This window comes from Euphorbia lathyris, chromosome 2 (genome assembly GCF_963576675.1).
Source record: "Euphorbia lathyris chromosome 2, ddEupLath1.1, whole genome shotgun sequence".
Classification (NCBI taxonomy): Eukaryota; Viridiplantae; Streptophyta; class Magnoliopsida; order Malpighiales; family Euphorbiaceae; genus Euphorbia; species Euphorbia lathyris.
In genome coordinates, this window is record NC_088911.1 from 111,801,810 (window position 1) to 111,819,291 (window position 17,482).

The 17,482-nt window shown below is 34.4% G+C and overlaps 2 protein-coding genes and 1 pseudogene across 3 annotated transcripts; 1 reads left to right on the forward strand and 2 right to left on the reverse strand.

Moving 5' to 3' along the window:
* Nucleotides 1–1,913: 1,913 nt before the first annotated feature.
* Nucleotides 1,914–4,939, reverse strand: LOC136219468 (pentatricopeptide repeat-containing protein At2g20710, mitochondrial-like). 2 transcript variants are annotated; one of them, XR_010684172.1, is made up of 3 exons: nt 4,566–4,939; nt 3,054–4,277; nt 1,914–2,673 (listed from the first exon to the last, which is right to left on the reverse strand). XR_010684172.1 is itself a non-coding variant. In XM_066006885.1 (2 exons), exons 1-2 carry the CDS (start codon nt 4,863–4,865, stop codon nt 3,669–3,671), a joined length of 909 nt encoding a protein of 302 aa, XP_065862957.1. In that variant the 5' UTR covers nt 4,866–4,939; the 3' UTR covers nt 2,709–3,668. The 2 variants fall into 2 exon arrangements, 1 of the variants encoding a protein (XP_065862957.1); XM_066006885.1 differs by lacking the exon at nt 1,914–2,673 and having other exon boundaries at nt 2,709–4,277.
* A 4,240-nt stretch (nt 4,940–9,179) lies between these two features.
* On the forward strand, nt 9,180–17,144 carry LOC136219469 (3-isopropylmalate dehydratase large subunit, chloroplastic-like). The gene is made up of 15 exons (XM_066006886.1): nt 9,180–9,387; nt 9,527–9,664; nt 9,852–10,022; nt 10,412–10,564; nt 10,656–10,724; nt 10,796–10,912; nt 13,793–13,867; nt 13,990–14,067; nt 14,167–14,262; nt 14,382–14,431; nt 15,267–15,321; nt 15,421–15,552; nt 15,717–15,764; nt 15,922–16,080; nt 16,794–17,144. Exons 1-15 carry the CDS (start codon nt 9,337–9,339, stop codon nt 16,932–16,934), a joined length of 1,533 nt encoding a protein of 510 aa, XP_065862958.1. The 5' UTR covers nt 9,180–9,336; the 3' UTR covers nt 16,935–17,144.
* Nucleotides 11,356–11,471, reverse strand: LOC136221004 (5S ribosomal RNA; annotated as a pseudogene).
* Nucleotides 17,145–17,482: the final 338 nt, after the last annotated feature.

Genomic DNA, 17,482 nt, shown 5'->3' on the forward strand with positions numbered 1-17,482 from the left:
TTTTAGAAAATAAATAATTGTTAATTTTTCTGTAGGAGTCAATACAATTACATAAACATATTGTATATGAATTTTCTTGCAGTTTGAGTTTTCATAGCACATTCATGACAAACATTTTATGTGATATATCATTATCGGATTTAATTTACCGTACAAAATTTTATGTGTTGTTAACATGCAGTTTAATGATACTTATAGGGGAGTAGAAGAAGGGTGTACAAGGAGCTCTCCCGTGCAGGGCTCCAATTTTTTTATTATACAAATCTAAATAAATTATTATGATTAATTATTATGTAAAAAATTAAGTGAATGTTAATTTATCCAGAAAATTAATGCTCTAAGGGTCTTAAGGGGCCTAATTTTTTTTTATTATACAATATCTAATTTAATTATTTAATTATGTTTATAATGCTAAAAATAAAGTTAAAAGTATTTTAGTGTTTCATTTTGTAGAAACATTATTATTATATGAAAGTATTAATTTTTTGGGTAATTAATTTATTAGTCCCTATATTTTGACAAAACACACTGTTTAGTCCCTGTATTTTCAAAAACACATGGTAAGGTCCCTAACATTTTTCTCAATGAACTGTTTAGTCATTCCGTCTGTTTGTTAGATTTTTTTACCGTTTATGACTTCGGAAATGACTAAATTACCCTTCACTATTTACCTTCAAACTTTAGAAGAGGAAATTCAATTTAAAAGAAGAAACTATTTGTATGGAGAACAATAAAAAGAAAAGACCCAATGCTTACGAATTTGAACGATTAAGAAGAAAATCAAGAAGAAGAACATTAAAAGTTGATTTTAGATGCATTAGAGTTTAAAGGAAAGGAAAAGAAGAACGCAAATTCAAATTGACTAACAAAATCTTCATGAGAGTCTAACGGCATGGACTAAAGAGTTCATCGAGAAAAACGTTAGGGACTAAACAGTTTATCGCGAAAAAGGTTAGGGACTTTATCATGTGTTTTTGAAAATACAGAGACTAAACAGTGTGTTTTGTCAAAATATAGGGACTAATAAATTAATTATCATAATTTTTTTTAATGAATAGGGCCTATTTTTTCATTTAGCACAAGGCCCTAAAAATGTTTAAGACGGATCTGGATACTTATAACGATAGTTTTAATAGCATGGTAAGCTTTAGAGATCAAGAAAAAAAAAAAAAAACGCGTTCTAAAATCATGAATTTTAGCATCTTCATGACCTTGAGAATTGAGTGAGAAGAGAACATCGATTTTTGGGAGAGGCAAATACGCAAAGATATGGAAGCAATTAATAATTTAATGCATCGGTTTATTGTTTAAATTAAAATATTTTAAGGAAAATATTTAGTTGGTATATAACTGAAATTCTAACACTTCCAATTTAACGAAGGGTGATAAGAGAGGATCTAAACCCGTTACTAAAATAAAAAATAGTTTATTATATTATGCTAAAAAAATTATGATTTTACGACGTTTTTTTTCTCATCTCTAAAAGCTTATCCATGCTTTTTAAAATCTCGTCATAAACGTCGTTAAATTGCGTATTGTTAATTTTGATGACACATAAAATTTTGTATGGATAAATTAAATCCGACAATACATCGCATAAAAGTGTCGTTATGCTTCCAACATTTACATTTTTCGCAATCTTTTTCATATTATTTATTTTAAATTTTTTAAATTTCCACTGTATTTTAATAAAGCATCACAAACTTGATAACACATAATTTTTGTTATGTCGTTGTTTTGCTTTAGAAAAACATTAATAGCATCTTGAATACAATGTCCTTTTACTTCAAAAGCATATCAAAATTCACGATATTTAATTATAAAAATGTCTATATTTAGCTACATAAAAAAATCCATTACGTTCCAAATGTAACAATATTTTTCTATAGAATAGCATCTCTAACTTGGGACGCTCGAATTATTACATCCTCAATACATTTTTCAACTCAAATGTCTAGGATTCTACAACATTTTGATTATCTTATTCATGAAAATTAAATTCCATCAGTAATATATTAGACATTTATTTTCAATTAAAGATGTTCTAAAAGCTTGCTGAATGATAATATTTGCAACCTATGTAAATCTATGAGTGAATATCCGGTCCATCTATTTATAGACCGTGTTTATACGACTAGGTTTTGACATTTTTTAGGATTGATCATCAGGTCCTAGGGACATATTTCTTTATTGATCGGTTCGAATGCTTCCTATCCTCTCGGAATCTTCAAGAGGTCATTTACTGTGTATGGGGTTGTGAGAGATTTGCTGTGGACGAAACTCGAGCGATTGGGAGAGGACTTTTGTTCCACCAATGCCTGATGCGCGTCTGTGTAAGGATTTTCTTCAACAATTTCAAAAAGCAACAGTCTTGACTTCAGCGAATGATGGTGTCCAATGGGTGGAAAGATGGACAGCGCCTACTGAAACTAAACATTGATGCTGCGTGTAAACTAAGAGCTGACTCTATTGGGCCGGTGAGTGTTTGTCGCAACGATGCTGGATTTCTTCGTGCTTACACATCTATTGGGCTATTTGTCACAACCCGCAATGCCACACCAAAATGAACTCCCTTGGACCAACCTCCGGTCGCCGTGTTCAACCCTGGATCTCACCTGTTATTTACACATTCATCAAACCAATCAAGCTCGGACCGAACTCCTTGCCAATTCCCTATCCAGTCCGAGTTTGATAACATTAGTTTAGAAAATATCCAAAATTGTGATTTAGAAACTTAAAAACTATAGTTTCATAGAAAATATGTTTCTAAACAACTTTATTTAATTATTGTAGTTTAAAATCAAAATTAATCTATACAAAAATACTTTTAAAAAGGTCTTGAATTGATAATTAAATAGACATCAGAACAAATACTCCTACAGAGCAAGATAGAAAATGTAACATCTTCAATAATGATAACCATAGCATCTGGCCTGGCTCCATAGACAAATAGAACCACAGGAGGCATATCAAACAGAAAACCTGGGCATGGGCATCAGATGCATTTAACGCCTGCAACACCAATAAAGTCCATTTCCACAAAAGAAACTCACCCAATTTTATGAACTTTCAGCTGCAAGCCACACTTGGAATTACCATTCTTCATTCAGCTTGCAAGGAACCCTGGCTTAACCTCTCTTCTTTATCAATACACGATTCTTCCAGTTTATCTACAGAAATAACATCCTTGTCCACAAGTAATTTTATAAATTCTTCTGTTTGTGCTGTGTCTCCTACTCCTTTCAGGTACTCCAAGCACAGTTTTAAACTTGCAACCTCTGGCACAGGCTCCCATTCCATTCCAGAAAGCAGTACAATTGTTTTCTTCATCATTTCCACCGCCTTCTGAGGTTGCTCATTCTGAAAGTATCCTTCAATTAAATGATACCATGTCCAAGAATTTGGTTTCCCGCCTTTCGATATTGCTCTGTCAATGAAGGCTTCTGCCTTCTCTATAAGCCCCTTCCTGGAATAGGCACCAATCATGATATTTGAGATGTTCATATCATATCCAAGATCATCTCGAGATTCCCACTCACTAAAGATTTTTTCTGCCATTTCAAAGTCACCTAATTTCACAAGAGAATTCAGGACATGCGAATATCCCTTGTTGTGAACCTTGCGCTTCTTGTAGAGTGACCAGACTCGTAAAACTTCATCCTTCCTTCCTAAGCTCGCGTATTGCTGAGAAGGTTATTATACGCGCTAATATCTCTCTTGATTGAAAGAAGTACCTCAGCCTTCTTTAGCATCTCCAAAGCTTTGTCCAACAGACCGGCTTTTGTATAACAAGTTGCAGCAACAGTGTAATTAGTCCAGTCAGGGACAACTTTGGGATCAGATTCCAGCATTCTCACTACCTTATCCATTCCCTCAACGTCCATAACAGCTGCATATGCAGTTAGTTGTATGCCGAGTGTAAATTTGTCACGAACAATGCCATTCTTTTCCATCTCCTGCAACAAAGCTTCAAGCTTCTCGATATTTCGAGTCTGGGAGTAAAGGACAAGCACGATGTTATAATCCATTGCCTTCATAGCAAATCCCAAATCCCTCATCTTCTGCATTAATGCTTCTGCCTTTTCCACGCATCCTGTAATTGCATAGCATTTGAGGAGCGAAGCATAAACATCTATGCCTTTTAGTTCTTGTGGAAGGTTATTGAAATATTGCTCTGCTTGTTCTATTCCTTGAGCTTTTACAATTAAGTGCAAACGGATGGCAACATCAGATGAAGTGAGATCATAGCATTTTTTTTCAGTCATCCACATCGAAACCTTAGAAAAAAAATGACAGGAAAAAGGATCAAGAGCCAGGAATTAGAAAACCACAAGAGACTTCGTAGTGTACAGCATATCAACAAGCCTTAACATAGAAGTTGAGCAAATACCATTTTCTTATCTGGTGAAATTACCAACAAAAGGATCTACGTATATATTTAATTTAAATTGACAGAAACTAGATTAAGTTCCTGAAATATCCACAGGTTAAATTCCTGAAATATAAAATACAAAAACAACAGCCAAAACGCTACAAGAAATAGATGATGAGTTGAAACTGAGTACCTCTAGAGCATGATGGTAACTCTTAAAGTGCAGCAATTTCATCATGATGGACCTTAGTGTTCCTCGGTCTAAAGATCGTCCTTGTTCGCCCCACTCTTCAAGAACCGGAACAATCGAGAGATTCGGCTTCCCAACCGAAAAAATCCGACGAGACAGCTCGCGATTTGAGCCATCCGATGATGGTCTTACAAATCCCTGGCTTGGCATTGCCTTTGAGGAATAACATCTTAATCGGAAGCCATTTCCAGATCCAAAGAGACTAATTTCAGGCAGAAAAATGCTTAATCGAGCAAACTTCATCTTTGGGAAAGATTTCTCGGCGAACTGAAGATTTTCAGATGGAGAGGGAAAATAGCTATAGGGTTTAACAAGGGGGTTTTAGAAGAAATGTTAATTACATATGTAATGTTTGGGCTGGCGTTGGTCTTCACGTATTCGGCCCATCGCTTTGACCCAATTTAGGTTTATTTCCATGGCATATAGCTCATATTAGCTCCTAAACTGTCCTTTAAAAATCAATTAGCTCCTTAAACTACTAAAATCATTAATCAAACTCCTAATCTATATAGAAATTAACAATTTTCACCCTTTTATTTAATGATGTTAAGAATTAATATTAATCTAATTTTAATATAACAATTAAACATATAATTAATATCGTATAAGATATGAAATATATTCATCTCAAATTCCAAAAAGATCCAAGATCAAAAAAAAAAAATGAACAAGGAAATGAAGCTAGAAACTTTATTAAAAAGAGAGAGATCTCCCATTTTTACTAATGGAAAATAGAAAGTAAAATCCAAGATGGAATGAAAAGGTAGAAACGTAAAAAAAAAATGTTAATTATGTATTTAATTATTGGATTAGAATTAGATTGCTATTATTTATTTTTATTTTGTGATAGAGATTACTATTATTTCTTAAGATCATTAGAATAGAAGGTGTGAATTATTCATTTCTAAATAAGTCAAAGACTTAATTGGTGATTTTATTAGTTTAGGGATTTAATTGAGTTTTAAGCTATAGTTTAAGGGTCAATATAAGTGTTATGCATATTTCCTTTGTAAGGGGTTTTTCTTTTGGGATAAGGTATCAAAATAGGTCTTAGGTTTTTGGAGAACTACCAATTTAGGCTTAACGTTCAAAATAGCACTAATATAAGCTTAACGTTTATAATATAATATCAATTTAGGCTTAACGTTTACAATATAGCATCAATTTAGGCATCAGGTACAAAATAGCACCAATATAGGCTTAACGTTTACAAAATAATACGAATTTAAACTTAACGTTTTACAAAATATATACAATTTAAGCTAAACGTCATAATTAAATTAATCATATTATATTCTTTACCTATTAATTTTATATGTTATCTTTTTATTTAGTTCTATATTCTTATTTATTATAATACAATTAATTAGTATTCTTGTCCATTAAAATCTTATATTTGCTTTTCATAAATGATTCCATGACTACTAAATTTCATTGCTCATGTAATATATGCAAACTAAAAGTAATTGAATATTCACAATATTTCGAACACTGACATGTATCAATATTATTTTAACTAGTGTTCAAAATATTATTGATATTCAATTACTTTTAGTTTGCATATATTACATGAGCCATGGAATTTAGGAGTCATGGAATGGTTGATGAAAAACAAATATAAGGTTTTAATGGGCAAGAAAACTAATTAATTGTATTATAATAAATAAGAAAATAGAACTAAATAAAAAGAAAAAGTTAATAGGAAAAAAATATAATATGGTTAATTTAATTATGACGTTTAGTTTAAATTGGATATATTTTGTAAACGTTAAGCTTAAACTCGTATTATTTTGTAAACGTTAAGCCTATATTGGTGCTATTTTGAACATGAAGCCTAAATTGATGTTATATTGTAAACGTTAAGCCTAAATTGATATTATGTTGTAAACGTTGAGCCTATTTTGAACGTTGAATCTAAATTGATACTTTCCTAAAACCTTAGACCTATTTTGGTACCTTATCCATTTTCTTTATAACCGTTAGTTGTGAAAAAGGGGTTATGTACATTTTCAACCCTCTACTTTCTTACAATATGTAATTTTGTTACTATAATGAACTTTCTTCCAAAGGTGGTGGTATATTGAATTATGTGATGCTTCACAAAATTGAAAATTATTAAACACTAAGTGTTGAATATTTTAAGTATTAAATGGTCTAACTGATTGATAAATATTGATATGATTAAATCTTATAAGTTTATTTGAAAGTCTTTAATAAGATAGAAACAAGGTCAAAAAGGGAGTTAGAGTCCGACTAACTTGTTCTGATGTCTAAGTCAGTTTTGTGGAAGACTCAAGGATGATCACAAGAGTAAATCAAAGTTGTAATATAAGTTTAATGAATGAATGTGATAGTGTACTTTAAGGAGTGCCTTATGCTATTTATATTGATCATCCAATGTGAGGTGGTTATAAAACTTGGGAGCAGATCGTGCAATGTATCCTTTGATAATAGGTTGATGTGTAACTACATATAGGGGTTCAATATCCTTAAAGCCCACTTGGGCCGTGATTCTCGGGATCGGACGTAATTGTTGTAACTGGTTGATCTGTGACGAGGTCTAATGAGACTTCCCGAGTGCAGAACCTAAGACTAGATCGTACTAAGACTAAGTTCTACATGACGATTGAATATGTTTCTTTTTCTCAAGTAGTGATTCGGGCTTCATATGTGCCACATGGGCGTGTTTATATTCGCTTGATATCAGATGTCATTCCCGGGTCAAATTTATCGTTCTTTAGAATGAGAAAGACATGGTCTCAGAAAAGGTTGTACTTGTTAATTCATTTTTTATCGAAAGAGGTGCTTATGCTTTGATATGACGAGTCTTAGTATTTTGAGAAATTTCGGGAATTGAGGGATGATAAGGAGGTTATATGGGACGCGTGTCGATTGATTTGTCTGTCGTTTGGTTTAACTACAGTCGTGTCAGAGCGTGCTTATCTTTTCAAGTTGACGGCGATTGGTCTCTGCTCGTCACATGTTGCGTTTTGCATTCTTTGAGAGCGCGTGTCATGAGCAATTAATTCTCTCTCATCATTACTTGTTAGTGATAATGATGATCGTTGTTTTGTTTTCCATCTCCGCGATTTGATAAGTTTCTTTTACCTTTTGCATATTGATTGTTTGTTATTCTTTCTTGTTTTTTTTCTTGGTGATTTGATTTTAGTGTAAGTACTCTTTGATCTTGCATTTTCTTTTCCAATTCTTTCATTTTTAGTTATGGCTCTTAAGAAATAAGACCGCAAGAGGTCTTTAGAGGTCGATGATTCTTTTAGAAAGAAGGTAGTAGACAAAGCGTTTAGAAAGAAAATTTACGCGGGCTGAGAAACAACTTTCTTTGGTGACTACATTAAAAGTTGTAGTCTTTTGTTTCTGGATGTTCAGATTTGCAAGGGACGAATGTTCGTCATCCTTCTCCATCCTATTGGATGAACACCGATCGCGATGGCTATTTGGCTATTTTATACCCAATATGTAGAATTACGGCTGCGATTTCCTTTGATTAGCAACTTTTGTGGACAATTTGTAGGAATTTTCTCTTTGCCCTTCCCAAATTTATCATAATTCTTAGATGGAACTTATGACCTTTGTGAAGGTTGCCTATGATTTGGGATTGAACTAAACCGGGTTATCTTTCGTCATATCTAGAAGCCCATGCTGAGGTTTACCGATGATCTCATTATTTGGAAGATGTATAAGAAACGGACCACTTTTTTAGCGAGAAATAAAGATAGATTTAAGGGCTTCAAGATGAATTAGATATAATGACGTGAATAGCATATTTTCCAATGATTTCCTCTTCCGGATGGATTGCAACCCGACCCTTGAAGATCCTCATAGGTGGAATAAGGAGAGGGAGTTGATTGAGGTGGAGAAAAGAGCTATGGAGCATCTTATGGATTTTGCTCTCGAATGGGATTGTGCAAATATGGTTGAGATGCTTAGGAGGGGCATACCTTGTGTTTTGAAAGGATCAGATGAGATATTTTATGCTACCAAACAAAATGAGTATTCTAAACTTTTTAAAGTTGAATTTCTTGTTTTGATTCTTTTATTTTGCATTGTATATCTTTATTATGTCTAACTCGAATATTCACAGTTAGGATTGCTGCGCAGTAACTTAGAGTGTTCATGCCGTGAGGGTGAATGAAGCTTTACGGACCTGCTATAATGAGATTGAGACCGGTTGAGGATGGCGTCCCTTGTAAAGAAGCTACTTGAAATGGATCTAATAAAAATGTTTTATTTTTTTAAACCATTTTCTTATGAGAAATTTTACAGTACTTCGGAAGTAATACTCCCGGCCAATCAAAATCGTTTTTGCATCTCATTTCTTATATGTTTTCAAACTTTATATCTTTTATTTAAAACTTTATCTTTTTCTTACTCTTTTGAAAAAAAGAGTCATCCATCATTTTTTACCCGTTTTCAGATTGCAGCTAAAGATAGAAACGTATTTTATTCCCCAAAAAAAAAAAAAAATCCCAACCGCAATATTTTTACACAAACAAACAAACACAGGATTTCTCCTAAACTGAGCTGTAAAAGTCTACGAAGGCGAGTGGGTAGGTCCACGACTATACAGGCCACAGAGTATCTAGTTCGTTGTGGTACCCGTGGAAGCGTGCTCCCTCCGCCGCCGCCTCCTTCCTCAATAGAACAAAGAAAGCTGCTTCCATTTCTCTTTCTGTGCAGACAATTGAACACTCCCATGGCTTCCTCTACTGTTGTTCCTTCCTCTTCTTCCTTCATCGCAAACAAGGTTAGCACTTATACTTCCACATCACCAATAACTCTCTCTGTTTTCCTCCTTTCTCTTTCGATTCTCAACCTACCACTTTGACCAATTGCTCTCATCTATTTTTGTTTCTTACTGAGGTTTGATTGATGCTCTTGTGCAGAAGGATCTGGGCTTCTCATCTATCTCTTCGTCGTCATCGTCATTTTCCCTTCCCAAATGCAGAAAATCAATTTCCAAGAAAATTATGGCGGTCATGACTCCTCAGCAATTAGAGCGCAAACCTGCCTCCACTGGCTCAGTTAGTTTCTTCTCATCTTACTCAACTTTTATTTTTTCCGCATATTATATCTTCTCTTTTCCTGCTCCCTTTCTGTTTGTGAATTGACCATCTTTAACTGTTAAGTATCGGTTTCTGCTGAAATTTTCAAGTTCTGCCATTAGCGTAATGCATTCTTTGGTAATGGAGTCTCTGTATGGAATTGCAGGTGAAGACCGCAATGACGATGACTGAGAAAATATTGGCTAGAGCCTCTGAGAAGCCATATTTAAGCCCAGGTGACAATGTTTGGGTGAATATTGATGTTTTGATGACCCATGATGTTTGTGGCCCTGGTTCCATTGGAATCTTCAAGAGAGAGTTTGGAGAAAATGCTAAGGTGCGCAACTGTTTTTGCTTATTTCTATTCAAGATATGGCTAATTTCTTTAGGTGGTAGTTTGCGATTCAATGAACCCTGAGGTTCACTACCTGGTAACGGTTGAGTAATAATGAATTATAAATCGGTTCGGAATTCTGATCACATCTGTTTTCAAAGTATTGGACTGTTCAATTTTGATTACATGCCAGTTGCTTAATTTCTATAACAAAAATCATATTAGCTTAGTGGACAATGGTTTTTCTTTTTTTGGTGGGGGGGATTGGTTTTGAGATCAACTAGCTGGTTTTGTTACTTAAATTGTCTCTTATCATTTTTCAATGGATATAATGTTTGCCCCTCTAGCTGTTCTTGAAATTACTAACTTGACTTGCTATTTTGGTATTGAAGGTTTGGGACCGTGAGAAACTTGTCATTATACCAGACCATTATATATTCACTAGTGATGAACGTGCAAATAGAAATGTGGATATATTGAGGGATTTCTGCCACGAACAAAATATAAAATACTTCTATGATATCAAGGATCTCAGTAACTTTAAGGTAAGATACATGATTGTATGCTTAGTTAAAATTCATTGCTTATTGTTCTGAAGGATTGACTTTAGAGGAATTTTACTTACTGAATTTACAGGCTAACCCTGATTACAAAGGTGTATGCCACGTTGCACTTGCCCAAGAAGGACATTGTCGTCCAGGAGAGGTGCAGTTTTTATCAGTTAATTGTCAAACTTTACATTTCACAAAACAATAATCATACATCGTTGTCTTCAGGTCCTGTTAGGTACCGATTCTCACACCTGTACTGCTGGAGCATTTGGCCAATTTGCAACTGGCATTGGCAACACTGATGCGGGTTTTGTATTAGGCACTGGGAAGCTCCTGCTGAAGGTTTGTAAGTTTCTTTTGGTTTTCTGTGTCAAATACTCTAGTTGTTTATTTTTCTTTTTACCATAGGATGTGCGCTTTGTTATACTCAATTGATATATTTACTTCACTAATTTTGCAAGCTTCAGTTTCTGCCAGAGCACAGGGTTAACTGAAAGAATCATTTATTGTTTTTAGCACATGGTTAACTGAGAGACTCATTTATTATTTTTAAGTACACTTTTTATAAAGGGCGGCCCAGTGCACAAAGGGGGGCCGGTGCATTACGCGTCCCCGCTGAGCGAGGGTCCGGGGAGGGGTCCCACCACAAGGGTGTACTGGGGGCAAGCCTTCCCCTGCCAATTTATTTGGCAAGAGGCCGCTCCTAAGACTTGAACCCGTGACCTCTTGGTCACACGACAACAACGTTTACCGTTGCGCCAAGGCTCGCCCTCAAGTTTTGGGGTGCAACACGAGGACTTCCCAAGAGGTCACCCATCTTAGTACTACTCTCGCCCAAGTACGTTTAACTTCGGAGTTCTGATGGGATCCGGTGCATTGTTTTTATCATAGGGGAATATTTTGCCAAGTCTTAGTCTCTTTATAAAAAATATTGAAAATTTCTAAACAAAAAGTTAATTGAGAAATATAGTATTAAAATAAATTTCCAGTAAAAAAACGTGGAAGAAAATTATATATATAAAAACCTAACAACCATTATGTTTCTTAACCCAAAAAACGTGGTAGACAGAAAATAACTACTATTTAATTTGTGATTAACGTGGGTTGGAGAGGGAATGACTCATTTCATCATTTATGGAATCACATTCTCATTCCATAACTAAATTTAGATAAACAAACATTAGGAATGTCAATATTTCATTTTCATTCCAATTCCTTGTTTTTTTAACCCAACCAAACACTCCCTTAGGAGGTAATGGAAAGGGAAGGGAAGTGATGGAAATGAAAGTTAAAAATTAACCTTGTTTGTGAGTTTATAGAATGTAAATGAAAGTTAAAAGTTTAACTTTGTTTAGGAGTTCAAATATACAGGGGAATGAAGGTAAATTTATTCTGCAGAGATAAAAAAAATTAATGAACTTTACGTTACTTCCATTAACCCTTGTTTTGGAGGTTGGAGTTTGGAGGTTAAAGAAAGTAAACATTTAACTTCCATTTACTCTCCAAAAACAACTCCCAAACAAGGTTAATGTGAACTTTACGTTACTTCCATTTACCTCCATTAACTCCCTCCCAAACAAGGGCTTAATCTTTCATGTCTTAGAATGGAGTAGGTTTTGTCATAGTTGTTAGAGGCGCGCCTCACTCAAGGCTCAAGGTAGTGATCTTGATTGCAGAAAAGCGAGGCCCTGTTTAAAAGGCTCTCGCCTTGTGCACCTCACCTGGGTCTCAGAGCCTGAATCAAGGCGCCTATGTGTTTTCACTACATTTTCTTTTACTTTTGTGTAAAACAAATGTTTGACTAATCTCAACCACTAAGCTAATTTCAATAAGATTAATCTTAGCCCTTAATTTAAATAAGAATATCAAGAGACAAAACTAAATATAGAAAAACTAGAAAGGGATTAAGAGCAGTCGCCTAAAGAAGAGTCTCCTCCACTCCACTCAAACAAAAACTGCGACAGACACACAGAAGAACACAGAAAAATATCAAGTAACAATGAATGTTGTTAGTTTAGTAGCGTTAGTTAGGTACTTCGGTTAAGACGTTAAGTATATGTTAATGTCTCTATGAAGTATGAACTTAACTTGGTGTTTTTGACATTTATAATTTAATATCATTTTTTTATGTGGTTTTGTTTTGTTTGTGTGGTCATAAGTGTGTGTGTTTTTTTTTTTTATGCTTTAACTAGCAAAAGAGTATATCTAAGCAAACTAATGTTGGTTTTTTTTACTATTTATTTTCACAGTGCATGCCTATGAATTCTTAATCTTTCAGTTATTAAGGGTGGACGTTGGACTGCATCTTAAGATTTTCACTTGTACAAGTACAACATAGTTGTTAAAGGCGCACTAAGGCGCTAAGGGGTCCTGGAGCCTAGGCTCAAGGCATGCGCCTGAGGAACACGAGGCGCAGAAAATAAATAAAAACTATATACTAGTTAAAACATATCAATATTTGATATCAATATCGCTAATATTCTATTACTAGTTAAAGCATAAACCAAAAAAACAGGTTGTCTACATTAACTTGTAGTCTTGCTACAAAAGTGTAAAAATAAATACATTAACATATTAATAGAATACATGGTTGTAGAGATGAGCAGTCCATAATGCATATATAGTCTTTCTATATTTATGTCTCTTGATATTCTTATATTAGATCAAGGGTTAAGATTAAGTTTATTTAAACTAGATTAGTGGTTGAGATTAATCAACCATTTGTTTTACACAAAACAGTAAAGAAAAAAAACCCTAGTGAAAACAGTATATGTTACTGAGATGCACCTTGACTCAGGCTCCGAGGCGCACAAGGCGAGAGCCTTTTAAACTGTGCCTTGCCTTGTGCAGTCAAGCTCACTACCTTGAGCCTTGCCTGAGGCGCGCCTTTAACAACTATGCTGTACAGGGCCTGGCTTTAATTAATGTTTTAAGTGACCATTTGCCTTACTTTGATTCAGTTATTACTTCCTCAAATGCCCTTTTATTTTTAACCTCTATTGACAGTTCCATACTATTCATTCATCCCATGCATTAATTACTATAAACTAAATCTTAAAAATCATGACCATGAGAAAATTTTGAACTTGAGTATATATTTAGTTATGACTTATGCATATCAATTTTGTACTGTTTACATGTATTTGTCAATTTGCAAATTTTTCTTGGTATTCAATTTCAATTGATTGTCTTTTGATGAGTTCGATTATCTTAAAATTTTAGGTGCCCCCGACTCTGAGATTTGTGATGGATGGTGAAATGCCTGATTATTTGCTAGCAAAGGATTTGATATTGCAAGTGAGTATACTAAGATCTGAGTCAATTTTTCCTATTAATAATAGTTCCCTTATTGTAATTATATTATGTCATCTCCTGTTTCTGTTATGTAATGACTTAGAAAACAAATGTTTCTTTTACAGATTATTGGTGAAATATCTGTTTCTGGTGCAACATATAAGTCAATGGAATTTGTCGGCACAACTGTTGAGAGTTTAACTGTAAGTAATTAAATAATGTGTGGCTAGTACATTTTTGTCTGAACAGTTAATATAGCATAACCAGATTTTTTTTGTTGCTTTATTTTCGGTGATGATTAGATGGAAGAGCGGATGACATTATGTAATATGGTTGTTGAAGCTGGGGGGAAGAATGGGGTTATCCCTGCTGATAGCACTACATTCAAGTATCTCGAGGTATTTTCATATAGATTACACATTGCTGAGATTTTGTCGTATGAGGGTAATTTTTCTCTTTTCACAAGATAGATATTGTCTAACAAGAGCTTACTGTGCTATCTTATTGTTATGGACAGGATAAGACATCTATTCCATATCAACCAGTCTATAGTGATGATCAAGCAAGGTATTTTCTTAATACAAAATCACTACCGAAATTTCTTGGTTTCTCAGTATCCTAGGGAGAAAATTCACCAACTCACACGAATCAACTAGGTCATTAATAGTGTTCAATTTAGTTGGTTTTTGAGGTGCTTTTTTTCAATGGTTGTAAGATATAGTTCGGCTTAACATGGTTAAATTCTCACTTAGAAAAATTAGTTGGTGTTTTAGCATCTTACAACTTGGCAGATGAAACACCATTAAACAATTTAAATATTGAAAATTTGTTAATTTGCTCAACCTATAGTCACTGCATTAAACAACATTGCTGGTCCTTGGATCCCTTGGCATGAAATCAATAGCATCAGAGTTATGTTTTGTGGTCTAAGATGAAGTTGAAAACCTAAAGTATCATGCAAATAGAATTTTTTTAGTAGTTAAGTGGAGTAAGTTGAGAAATAAAGTATCAAATTAGTTGATGAATTTGATAAGAGATGTCAATAACCCCAAATGAACTTCGAATTCATTTTTTTTTTTTTTGGAATCGATCCTGAGTGGTTTTGAAATAGGTTGAGCCTAAAGACAAATTCTGGAACCCATGTGAATGGAAAAGTTCATCCATGACCTATTTTACCTAGCCTGTCAAGTTTATGGACCAATTTGATACTATACCTGTAAGTTGAGATTCTCAGATTGTTATTGGAGATTGTGATTGTGGACTTTCATTGACTGACTTGAATATTGCTGCCTAGAGGCCTCTATTGAAAGAATGTAACTGAAATTTAAAGAAGTACATTGTGAACATGTTATGTTGTGATTCTTGTAGTTTTCATGTTACTGATATTGTTTTTGCTATTTAGATTTCTCTCCGAGTACAGGTTTGATGTTTCAAAATTGGAACCCTTAGTTGCGAAGGTGTGTGATTGTATTTTGTTTCTTCCATGCAGTATTTGTTTTTGACTAATTTCTGTATTTTTCTTTCGTAAGAAGTGACATCGTCCATATATTTTTCAGCCTCATTCTCCTGATAATCGTGCATTAGCAAGAGAATGCAAAGATGTCAAAATTGACAGAGTGTACATTGGATCTTGCACTGGTGGAAAAACAGAGGATTTCATGGCAGCCGCCAAAGTTTTTCTAGCCTCAGTAAGAATCATTTATCTGTATTTAATAATTATATTATTATTATTATTGTTATTGTTATCATGTCGATAAATACATCAATTACAATTTGATTTTTCGCCTTTTAAGTGATTTTGTTGTTGTGGGATCCTTAGTCCAAAACTTAACATATTATGCTCTGCATGCAGGGTAAAAAGGTCAAGGTGCCCACATTTCTTGTCCCTGCTACACAGAAGGTTAGTATATTGGATTTTTATATGCTTCATTTAGGGTTCACTGATTATGAAAGATGCTAATTGTATGCTTCATTTAGGGTTCACTGATTATGAAAGATCTAAAATGATGCTGCAAAGGAATTAGTCTTAGTTTTAATTTTAATTTTAAATTTTTTAGGTTTGGATGGATGTATATAGTCTGCCAGTACCAGGATCTGGTGGCAAAACTTGCTCTCAGATTTTTGAAGAAGCTGGTTGTGACACACCTGCAAGTCCTAGTTGTGGTGCTTGTTTGGGAGGCCCTAAAGACACCTATGCCCGCATGAATGAACCAACGGTAAGTTAACTTTTGTTTCCCTTCCAAGTTGAATACGATATGCAGTTGATATTGTAATGGAATTGACACTTTGAAGCTAGAGGTTGGGAAGGATACATGATAGTTCTTATAGTCAGGCTTTTTTTTTTTTCTTGTTCTGTGTGTGTGGTAGTGGAGGTAGGTTTTTTGGATGACACGGGACAACAAAAAAAAGATGAAAAACCAATGCGATAGTCTTAACAATATTTATTTGGACCAAATAACAAATCATGAACTAGACGGTCTCTTGGAATTGGGGAGACATATTTATCTGATACATAATTGTTATTTGATTAGCAATGCTTTATGGAAGTCAGTGTTTGAAATAAGAAGATCAAGTATCGACAAACCCTAGCTAGGATGAGGTTGTTGGAATGGATAATTGGAAAGGGACAGATGAATAAGTGTAAAGAGAAAAGTTGGTGTCTGATATCCATTAAAGATAAAACAAAGGAAGGAGATCTGATGAAATGGTTTGAAGATTTTAAAAACCGGCTTATGGATGCTCCCATGCATATGTCAACTTCGATTATCAGATTTTCTGAATCTTACAATGAACTAGATAAATGGGAAAGAAATCCATATATGATATAACCGATCCCAACTAGCTAGGAATAAGATTTGTTTGCTGTTGCATGGAATACCGTTACCTATTTGGTGCACACGTTAACCGTTTGAGGGCTGTGTCATTGCAGGTGTGTGTGTCAACAACAAACAGAAACTTCCCAGGGCGAATGGGACACAGAGAAGGGCAGATATATCTTGCTTCCCCTTATACAGCAGCAGCATCTGCCTTGACTGGTTATGTCACTGATCCAAGAGAGTTCTTGCACTAAACTATTCACGTTTCCTTCTATCCTAATAACATCAATGCAGTGACTTGGCAAATCTTTCAGAGTCTGATTATGTTGTATCGAGTCCTGTAGTATTTTTGTAAGGTAATACTTGATTGCTTAGTTAATGAAATACGTTTGTTTTGATTTTGAGGCATAATGTACCAACTCAATATATGATATAAAAAATGGCAAGGAAGTGTGTGATGCGGATGCTCTTTCTTTAATTCGTCATTAATTGATTTGTTTGAGGTTTAACTGTAATAACAGTAATTATTCCGAGTAATTCTTCCTGCTAACCAGGAAAGAAACCAGAGCATGAAAATTGTATCATCAGGAAAAACTAGTTAACTAAATTTTATTTTTGCTAGCATCGAGCATGGAGACATTTCGGTGAGAAGACTGTTTGTACTCAGAACTTACCCGAGTTCTTCTCCAAAAAGTTCCTTACCATTTCGGGGAGCTTCAAAGGGGATTCCCCTGCCATTTCTACCCAGATTAAAGAGGTTCACCTCGTTGGTTGGAGTAGGCCGAAGAATGGGTTGGTAAAG

Bases quoted from the DNA above. Each gene is read 5' to 3' on its own strand.
- LOC136219468 (XM_066006885.1), bottom strand. From the start codon at position 4,865: ATGAAGTTTGCTCGATTAAGCATTTTTCTGCCTGAAATTAGTCTCTTT. The intron at 4,278-4,565 runs GTACTCAGTTTC...TTTTTTTCTAAG, and splicing joins GTTACCATCATGCTCTAGAG to GTTTCGATGTGGATGACTGA.
- LOC136219469 (XM_066006886.1), top strand. From the start codon at position 9,337: ATGGCTTCCTCTACTGTTGTTCCTTCCTCTTCTTCCTTCATCGCAAAC. The intron at 10,023-10,411 runs GTGCGCAACTGT...TTGGTATTGAAG, and splicing joins AGTTTGGAGAAAATGCTAAG to GTTTGGGACCGTGAGAAACT. The intron at 15,553-15,716 runs GTAAGAATCATT...CTCTGCATGCAG, and splicing joins CCAAAGTTTTTCTAGCCTCA to GGTAAAAAGGTCAAGGTGCC.